Source organism: Episyrphus balteatus, chromosome 4, assembly GCF_945859705.1.
Source record: "Episyrphus balteatus chromosome 4, idEpiBalt1.1, whole genome shotgun sequence".
In the NCBI taxonomy this organism is placed as follows: domain Eukaryota; kingdom Metazoa; phylum Arthropoda; class Insecta; order Diptera; family Syrphidae; genus Episyrphus; species Episyrphus balteatus.
Genome location: NC_079137.1, coordinates 51,169,335 through 51,179,881, shown reverse-complemented (window position 1 = coordinate 51,179,881; position 10,547 = coordinate 51,169,335). Strand labels below are relative to the sequence as shown.

The following is a 10,547-nucleotide window of genomic DNA, read 5'->3' as shown; positions in this document are numbered from 1 at the left end:
ACCAAATATGAGTTCTTTTTATTAATAAAAAGGTCCTACGATTCGCAATTTAGGTATCTACTAAAAAAAATCTTTTTTTTAATACATAAATCGCCTTTTTAGTAAACTTCCTTACATAATTTTGTAGGCCATTTAATGCTCTAAAAAAAGGCCTTGAAAAACATTTTTTGTTTATAACAAAAGATATTGGAAGTCCAAAAATCGAGAAAATCCTTAAAAATTCGTTTTTTGGTGTAAAAAGGTTTTTCAGTGAATTAGAAAATTTTGAAAAGTATAAAAAAAATTTTTAATAACTTTTTTTTTACTTTGACCTCGAATGTCTTTAAATTGTTAGATGAATAAAAAAAAAAGTGACTAATACTTTTTTTGTGGAGCAATCTGTTTCGTACATGTCTTGCCCGTTTAATTATTATAATTTTTCAATTTGTTACAAATTAAGAACAAAAAACGAATTTTTAAAGATTTTCTCAATTTTTCCACCTCAAATATCTTTTAAACGATTAGATAATAGAAAAAAGTGTCCAATTCTTTTTTTGTAGAGCGTTCAATTTTATACAAGAATATGTTAAGACATTTCCTAAAAAGTCGATTTATAAAAAATTGATTTTTTTTTAGTAGAAGATTGATTTGAAAATGGAAAATTTCGAAGCGGATAGAAAATATAAAGAGGTGTATTATAGAGGTACATATATAGAGGTGTCTAGCAATCGATTTTCGGAGAATAAAATAAAAAAACAAGAACTCCAATTTTTCCTTCACCCTAATGTATATATATTTATAATATATACCTCGATCTACAGCCTAAACTAGTGTAGCAATTTTCTTCAAAGTTGGAAGTTGTAAACAGTTTTTGTTGATTCTGTAGAGAGAATATTGAATTTTTTTTAGGGCCAAAACTAACGGTACCTGCCATATAACGGAAATACAAACCTAAAAACAAAATTTGAATATTGATTTTTAAATTTTCTATTCTAAAATTTCTTTAAAAAAATCTTATATGAATTTTTAAAAAGCTTTAATACTCCAAGCAGCTTTTAACACTAGAACAAGTACTTGCAACTTAGTAGGGCAATTTATTATTTTAGTTTTACATACATATTACAGAGCAACATTTGAATTTTATTTTGAACTAACAAAGTTTTTAGTTCAGTTTTACATTCAAACGTCTTCTTAGTCAATAATGATGATGATTTGATCAGATGTTTAAGCTCTCAGTATTCTTTACTCTGCTTTATTGCATGCAAACACGTATAGTAGGAAAAAGCTCTTCTTAGAACCTATAAAATTAAAAAAAGTGTTCTTATTAAAATAACAATTTTCCATGTTAAACTAACCATAACCACTGTGTCCAATGAAACATCAAAGAATTTATATCCAGTTAAACGTTTTGGATTCTGATGCAAAGACATACAAATTTGTAAGTCCTTCATAAGAAGTATATTTTCTTTAGAATTTGTCGATTGATGAATGATTTCCTCCCAATTTGACAAGTAATATGCTGAACTCATTCTATCGGTCTGTATATTTAAAAAATTTGTATAAACGCTGCGTTGCTCAAAGTTAATGTTTATAATACTTACAGTTTGTATAAGTGTTGAACCCAATGTTCCAAATAAAATTAATTCCGATATTTTAGCAATCATCCAAAAAACATACGCAATATTTTTTGTTGGCTACCAATGAAAGAAAAAAATCGTAGTTATTTTGAAAAACAAGTTTGGTTAAAATCAAAAAAAAAATACCGAAGCAACTTGCACTGACAAAACACAAATTAGAGCAGCGCTAAAAAAAATCATAACAAATATTCGAAAATTATAAATTTTATCTAAATGTCCTGCAAATTTATCCAAGTTGCAATTCTTTTTGTTCAAGTAAATTATTTTCTTTCGAAATTCAGAAGCCAACCGAGATTTTGGAACTTTTCCCAACAATTCCACAGTGCATTGTTGAATATCTTCCTGAAGGATCAAATATCTTGCATTTAAATGCAATATTAGAGTGGCCAATAAATATGCTTCTCCAATTAAAAGAAATGTCGCAGTCGATCCTGTCCAATAGAAATATACCAGCGATAGTCCGAACAATGCGGGCTTTTGAATGTCATAATGAAGTCTTGTTTTGCCTGGTAGGACTTTTTCATTTTCGGTTAGACTCAACAATGGTATAGTTACGAACGATATCAAGGTGAGTATGTAAGTGTATGAATAAATTGTAGCTGGCAGTAATCCTCGTCGAATTTTTTTCCATGTCTTCGGACTAGTTTTTCTACAAAAAAAAAAGGAAGAAAAAAACAAAATGAGCTTTGAAATAATATTATTTTTATTAATACTTACTCATCGATGTAAATAAATAGAAAAAATTCTTTCAAAAACTTTTTGAATGTTTCTTTGGTAAATGCCATATTGAAAATTCTTAAAATGCACTCATTCCAAAAAACACTCATTAGCAAGCCTTCCACCAGCATATTTAAATCATTGAAGTTTTCTATGATAAATAGAATTTGTCCCTCATAAATCACAAGAAACATTATAAATTCCAGTGATACAGTTATGTATCCAAAAAATTGCAAAAATGTTGTTGGATTGTCTCGAAGTGGCCAAGATATCATGAAAGTCATTATTTTAATCTGCCATGGTAAAGGAACTAATCTACCATCGTGGAATACTGGCTTGTAGTACATGTTGCAAACAGATACAGGGTCAAAAGGATAATGACAATGTTTTTTTTTGTTATTATTTTTTTGAGTATATCCTTAAATTTAAATTTCATAAAAAATTCGATAAATTTGTTTCTTTGTAAAGAAATATAATTGGGATGAATTAGTACTTTTTTTTTAATAGAAATAGGGTGGTACAGTGAGTAACATATATGGAAAATTGTAGGTCCTTTATTTTCTTGCAATTTAGGTAACTCAATAAGGAGGAAAAAAGTTGTGACGTCAGTAAAATTTGGATGCAGTTTTGAAGAAGGGTTTAGTCTGACTATAGATTTTATTTTGCATACTGTTTATCCTTGTGAAACATTCGCCGTTTTGCAAAATGTCATACTCTTAATATTTCGAGAACGACAAGTGACATAGAAAAATTTTCAGGGATTTTCCAAATTAAAAATATAACTACTTTTCTTTCCTTGGTACATCATTTTCTTATTTACTGCACCTAAAAGTGTGTGTTCTTTAATTTTTCATAATTTATTATTACAACTTATTATTTTCAGAGTCACCCTATTTCGACAAATCAACAAAAAAAAAAAAAAAAAACTTATCCAAATTAATTCATAACATCAAGTATGACTATTTATTATTATTAATTGACTGATTATATTATTAAAAGAGAAGGAAACTTTTTTCAATTGTAACAAAAAGTTTTGATTTCTTTTTTTGGTAAAGTAATCACCGTAAACAAAACAAAACAATGACAACCGAAATATTTTGTAATAAAAAAGTTTGGCATGAATATTTAAAAAAAGAATTTAAAGGATCGAAGTCATAACATGATTTTTATTTTTAAACCCGTGTAACATAAATTAGTTAATAAGCGTTGTTTTTTTAATATTTATATTTGTTATAATTATATTTTATTATATTTTATACGTTTTTTTTAATAATGACTCGGATACTTAAAATTAATTAAAAAAAAAATTAAAAGGTGTTCTGTGCAGTTGTGAAGCAAAGAAACGCATTTTCGTTTAAGACTACGAATAGGGTAAATTAGGGCTATATGGCATACCTAAGCACAAATTCAAATAACTTTACTACGAACAACAACAATTTTTACTTCAATCAGTTTTTTTTATTAAATTTCATAAAAACGTAACATAAATAAATTATTTAAGAATAAACATTCAAGCTTTTTAACAAAAAATAAATTAAATTAAAAACAGTCAAAAAAAAAACCATATTGCCCTATGTACGGGCAATATGGCGAACCCCATTTACTTCTGAGCCCTTTACTTTTTTTTTACGTATATTCAGCATTTCTGAAATATAATTGTAAATAAGTTTCATAAAATTAACGTTAAATAAATGGTTTTATTAAAATACTAGTATCGCAAGTATGGTAGTTGAGAAGCGCGCCATAATGCCCGGTGCGCCATAATGCCCGAAGTTACCCTATGCATTTAGAATCTAGAAATATATTTTTTCGAAAATTTGATGATCGTTTGAAAACTGACGCTAGGTAGTTTCTTTTTTAAAAACCAAATAAAATAAAATGTATGGATGGGTCATTCGTGTCGTACTTTCTCTTTTGGAAAAAATAGTTTAAATTTATTAAAGTTTTTTTATGTAAAAATTTATCAGATAGTATTTTATTTTAATTTAATTTAATGAAAATTTAACAAAAACCTAAAAATTAATTTAAAATGTGTTTTAAAATAAAAAAAAAAACAGCTTTTTAAATTTTTTCAATCCTAAACATAGTATCATATTTAATTTCTTGAAAAACTGAGAATTTTCAGTAAATTAAAGAAAAAATCGTTATGGAATTGTTTTTTTCTTAATAGTTTTTTGTATGTAAACATAATGTTTACCTACATATAAAATTTTTAAAACCAAATTGTAAGCCATTAGAAAGATAAAATAAACAGTAAAACTGAGTTTCAAAAAATTCCTTGGTCACTTTTTGAAAAATTAATTTTTCAAAAAAAATAATTTTTAATTTTGTGTTCTTAATGATTTTTTTATTTTGTTCAAGAAAAATTTTTTTATTTCAAAAGTAGGGCACTATGCAAAAATATTTTTTTAAATAAAAATCCTTAAAGCAGTTTTTAAGAAAAACAAAATTTTCTATTTTCATCAATTTTAATCACCAATAAATTTTAACTCAAAGTTCCATTGTTTTATGAATTCTAAACTTGCCATTTAGGACCATTTTCACAAATTTGGAAAAATTCGCAAGAGTCTTATAGATATTTGTTAAAATTGTTTCACAATAAATAAATTATGCATTCGATGCTTGAATGTCAGCTTATTTGTTAATATAAAAGCATTTATATAACTTTATAAATCAAAAATAAGACTTTGAAAAAAATTAATTTTAAACGAATTGAAAAAAATTAATTATTTTTTTATTTAAAAATATAGTTTTCAAAAACTAATTTTTTTATTTTTTGTTTTTATTATTTTAGTTTAAAATGGTTTTTTTTTAGAGTTGCTACAAAATTGCATACCTACTAATTTAATTGTAAAAATTATTTTTTAACGATTCTAACGATTTTAATTTTTTTTTAAAGCATCTCAATAAAAGAAACCTAATTTAATGCTTTTTTACAGCTTCCTTTAAGATGTTGTTTATTTTTTAAAATGCGTGGTGTTTTAAAGTACAACATTCAACTGAAACTTTCTATATTCGTTCCAGTTATCGGAAAAGCAATATTTGAATATTTTCCAAACAAAAGCATTGCTTTTTGTTTATTTGTTTTGACGTTTTTCAAACAAATTCAAACTTTGCTAGGTTTTTCATCATTTTGTTCCACGAAAATCTGAAAATTTGAATAATAGACAGACATTGCTTCCTTAAAATCTTTTGCTTTCATACACGTGACTACACTTACCATACCACAAAACTAAATGTATTACCATATGTGAAAAAGTCTTCCAATGAAATCATTTTACCACAGAAATTTCTAAAGATCAAAAATTTAAGCTTATAAGCCTCTTATATGACCCTGGTCAATATCTTTCTACCCACATTCCTTCCCTTAACAAAAGAAAAAAAAAAAAATTAAGATACAACAAAATATTCCTTTCTTTCATCAAACTTTCCATAAGGACCAAACAAATTTAATATACATATAACATTTCGTGACCACTATATAAGAAGAGGAAGTCCCAAATCCAAACAAACTATTTGGAATGAGACTCGCAATATTGTGGTTAAATAAAGCTACCCCCCCCCCCCCCACCCAAACTGCCAATTCAAAGACCATTATTACACACAAATTCAAACAAATCTTCTTCCTTTTTCAATTCACATTCAAAAGAAAAAAAAAATTGCTATTCATTGATTTCATTTACAACAAAAAAAAAAAACCCTATTTTCTATTCTGTCTCTACGAAAATGAAACATAGAATCTCCTCTATACAAAGATTAAGCTATATTCGAGTTCATTTAACGCTCCAGTAATTTATAGCAATGCTAATAACATAACAATTGACTTTACCAAGTGAAACTAAATTGATATATAGTCAAATAAAAAAAAAAATCTCCACAAAAAAAAAGAAAAAAAAACAAATAACAATGAAAATGAAAAGCAATTGAAGCTAATTTAGTATTCTGTTCAAATTCATGTCAATTTTGGAATGCGTCAGTGATTAAAGTGTAATGTTCTTCTTCGTTTCGTATTGCCAAAGGGCATGAGAAGAAAACACACGCTGATATGGTAACGTAGTCGTATTTTTTCATTGCCACAATAAAGGTGATATAATAAGAATCCAAAGGCGACACCATCACCACAACCCACATCTTCATCCTGTCTTATTCTTGTTGTTCTTATTCTTCATCATCTTCCAGCAAGGGAACGATTATTTTGTACATTCAATTTTATGGAATTGCTTACCAGCCAGTTGCCTGATATCAAAACCCACCCAAAAGACGACACGACACAGAAAAAAAAAAACAGAAATAATTTCAAGCTTCTTTTTTGATGCAATGGGTATTGTTATTTCTCACATACGGTTATTGGGTTACCAAAAATTTTCCACATGCGTACATTTTTACATGTTGTATGTTTGTGTCCTCATATAGCTTTAAGGCAGGTATACAAAAGAGATGGAGGAAAAGGAAGGAATTGTGAGACAACGAAGGCCTATAAAATTGTAGATACTTAGACGGTAATTTAATCAATTGATTTTATGAACAAGGATAACGTCTCAAGTCCAGGAAGGAACCATGATTCAGTATGTGTATGTGCTAGTATAAGTAAAGTTGAGAAGAATAGTCCTCTTTTGGGGCACTTACAAAGGCTCTCATTTTGGTCTTTATTATCCCACGAGGGTAATATTTTCAGGACGATAATTCTATTATTAAGATACTCTTTCAATTGGAAGAAAGGTGTATAGGTGGTCAAAGTGACTACCTTTCTTATACTTTACCTGGGTGATGGCATACCTTTTGTTCTGTTAAAGTATTTTTATTGATTTCAAATGGGCAACCTCTTTTTACTATATGGTTGATTCAACATTAAGCCATCTCTTCGGATATGCCTAATTGCTATTAATTTGGTTTTGAGAGAAATCATTTGTGAAATTTTCTTTGTAACTATATAGCTTGTTATGCCATACGAAGGAGGAATATTGAAAGTAGAATTTATTGTAACCCATTAACTTTGCAGGCATACATCACTCCACACGTCCACATCTGCCAAGAGGTATTATGGTGGGTCATATGGAAGAAGGAATATATATAAAAAAAAAACATTCAAAGTTTACAGGTATTGACGGTAGAGTTGCCAGAATAACTTTATTTTTGAAATTTGAACTATCAAAAATCAATTTAGTTTGATTTTGGATGTAACAAGGAGCGATATTTAAAGTTAGCTCTGATAACAATAATTTGAAAAAAAGTATTTAAATATTTCTAATAAAATAAAATGAACGACTGTGTCGGACGAGAGCTCAAGTTGCTTAAAATTTAACATGTGAAGTGAATTTTATTTCCAATAAAAGTATGCAATTTGATTCTCTTAAAAAAAAAAAATCAAAATCGTTAAACCATTTTTTAGAAAAAAATTTTTTTTTTTTTAATAACTTTTTGTATGCCATGTTGTAGCGATTAATAAACAGCACCCAAAACCAAAATTTTCAAGAATTTGATTTATCAAAAAAAATTCAAAAATTCAATTTTTGAAAATTTGGATTCATGTACATTTTATTTCTATTCTATTCCATTAACTAGACCCAAAAAGAGTTCCGGGAAAACAACTTAGCTGAAAACTTAAATTATTCAAGTAACTTAAAATTGGACCTGAAATCGTTTTTTTTTTTAGGTTAGAATTATCATTGATATTTTTACTTGCTCTATAGGGCAAGTATTGGTTTCGTGTCAAAAAAAAAATTCGAAGTTTTAATCAAAACTAACATTACGATGATGGAGAAGTCAAAAAAAGTGGGTTTCGTCATGACGTCCGTCGGTCTGTGCGTCCGTGCGTCCATCTGTACAAGTAGCTACAGCCTGAACGGGTAGACGGATTTTCTTGAAATTTGGTATCTATGTTTTTTTAGTAATTTTCAAGGTTGGTTTTTTTTTTGTTTTTTAATATCTCGCTTAGAACGTATACCTCCCATACAAAATTTTCGAGTCATTGCAATTTTCTCGAAAACGGCTGTAACGATTTTGATTAAATTTGACACACGTAATCCTGTACATAATTCTAACATAACTGCGTTTTTAGTTTTTCTCAAAAAATACGGATAGTAAAAATATGGTCTTTACATTTTTTTAGATCGCGGATGTCGGCTCTTCCCGTGCATCATTATGGAGTTATTGCAATTTTCTCAAAAATGGCTCTAATGATTTTGATAAAATTTTGCATATGTAATAATTGCAGTTAAACTGCATTTTTAGTATTTTCTCAAAAAAGTCAAGTCAAATAAAAAAAATTTATTTAACTAAAATTTGCCGGCTCTTCCCCTACATCAACCAAATTTCTTAAAAATCTATACAGGCAGCTCTTATAATCTACAAGTAAGCCAGTATAAAAGTACTTTGAAGAGCAAGTACGTGCGGCCCCAGTCGTGCATTTTATTTTTTTACGATATTATTTTGCAATATCTGGGAACACTTTAAGAAGAAAACGACATAGTTCTGCATGTTTTTGGTACTTTTAATTAGAATTCTACCCAAGCATGACTGGAATACAAACTGTTATTTTCAAAAATTAACAAAAAACTTAAAAAATAAAATGTGTGACTGGGTAGCACGTACTTGGTCTTATGGTAAAATTAGCTTTATTGTTACACTTTTAAAGTTATTATAATCACACCAAAAACATAAATGTAAAAAAAAAGCCAAGTTCTCCCGTACAAAAATACTGCCTAACAAATCAGCCACGAAAAGTAATGAGATCTAAAAGAACGCCAAGTTCTATGATTCAGCAAGTACTCGTAGGTGCATTGCAAATGTTTTAAGTGGACTTACATTGAATAAACTATTAGTTTTGAAAGAAACTTGTAAACTAAGGTAAATTAATTATTTTTTTTTACTTGGCAGGTTTTCTCTTAGTAACCTTCTATTAAAATAGTTTGGAAAACTTGCTAAGTAAAAAAAAATAATTAATTTACCTTAGTTTACAAGTTTCTTTCAAAACTAATAGTTTATTCAATGTAAGTCCACTTAAAACATTTGCAATGCACCTACGAGTACTTGCTGAATCATAGAACTTGGCGTTCTTTTAGATCTCATTACTTTTCGTGGCTGATTTGTTAGGCAGTATTTTTGTACGGGAGAACTTGGCTTTTTTTTTACATTTATGTTTTTGGTGTGATATACTTCAAACCGTAATGCATAAATTTCTCCTGCAGCTTTGAGTTCGCATGAAGAACCGTAAGTAAAAGAGCTAAGCATAGCCGCTTCATATTCGGCAGACGAACTGTAAGTGTTGCCATGCTCGTTGCAAGACCAAACTTGAAATTTGTTCCAGTTGGCGACAACGTAGGAAACTATTTCAGCTCTGACAGAATCTGTTAACCTACTTTCAATTTTTCCGTGCAGGGAATAAGAAATGGAGTGAAACAGACAGCTACCATCTGGAGGCATTTGAATTATTTCATGGGGTAAAGCCACTCCATCGACGAATAAATTTTCTACATTCATGATATAGTCAGGAATATTATTTAAGGAAAAATATAAAATAAAGTTAAGAGTTCCGGAAAATATTTCAGATTCAGATCTTTTTCAATATACGGATATATGTTTTTTATGTATGTTGTTATGTATGTATTGTATAATGATAAATATAAATATTCTTACCAATTTTTAAAAATTTCCGTCGCTAATTGAAGGACACTTTGAAAACAAACAATTTTTTTTCACTTTCCGGATGGTAGACAAAATTGAAAAAATGTATATAAGAAAAATTATTTCACAACTTTTTTATCATTTAATAAAATAATATTTGTATATAAAAATGCGCACTTATTTTTGTTTAACACAGCAATCAATTTAAAATTCAAATTTTTGTTAATTACTATGCACTTTTTAAAACACTGTACTTTATTATTTTTTTTCTTGTTATCTCCTGTTCTTCAATTCGTGATTCACTAAAAATATAGTTAATTGTTGCTTATAAGCGCACTTTAAACTTAATCACTTAAACTTCGTTCTGATCGGAGCTCCAGTTTTTTTAGTAATCACTCACAATTTTTCTCGAAATTCAAGTATTATAGCTATAATCACAATATCTTTGCATTAAAAAATGCAGTTGAGTTTTTTTAGTATTATCTTTATGATTTTTAAAATTCGTAAGACAAACGTCTTTGCTTCTTTATATGTCAAGAGACAATGATAAATTAAACTACACTTTTAATTTTTACTTTTTAATTTTTACGC

General features: G+C 27.9%; 1 protein-coding gene across 1 annotated transcript; it reads right to left on the bottom strand.

Moving 5' to 3' along the window:
- Positions 1–1,163: 1,163 nt before the first annotated feature.
- On the bottom strand, positions 1,164–1,819 carry LOC129919104 (odorant receptor 74a-like). Its single transcript, XM_055999947.1, has 3 exons — positions 1,581–1,819; positions 1,335–1,517; positions 1,164–1,277 (listed from the first exon to the last, which is right to left on the bottom strand). The coding sequence occupies exons 1-3, from the start codon at positions 1,641–1,643 to the stop codon at positions 1,212–1,214; spliced, it is 312 nt and encodes a 103-aa protein (XP_055855922.1). The 5' UTR covers positions 1,644–1,819; the 3' UTR covers positions 1,164–1,211.
- Positions 1,820–10,547: the final 8,728 nt, after the last annotated feature.

Coding starts and splice junctions, on each gene's coding strand:
- LOC129919104 (XM_055999947.1), bottom strand. CDS start 1,643: ATGATTGCTAAAATATCGGAATTAATTTTATTTGGAACATTGGGTTCA. Junction 1,518..1,580: donor GTTCAACACTTATACAAACT/GTAAGTATTATA, acceptor TTAAATATACAG/ACCGATAGAATGAGTTCAGC. Junction 1,278..1,334: donor CATTGGACACAGTGGTTATG/GTTAGTTTAACA, acceptor TTAATTTTATAG/GTTCTAAGAAGAGCTTTTTC.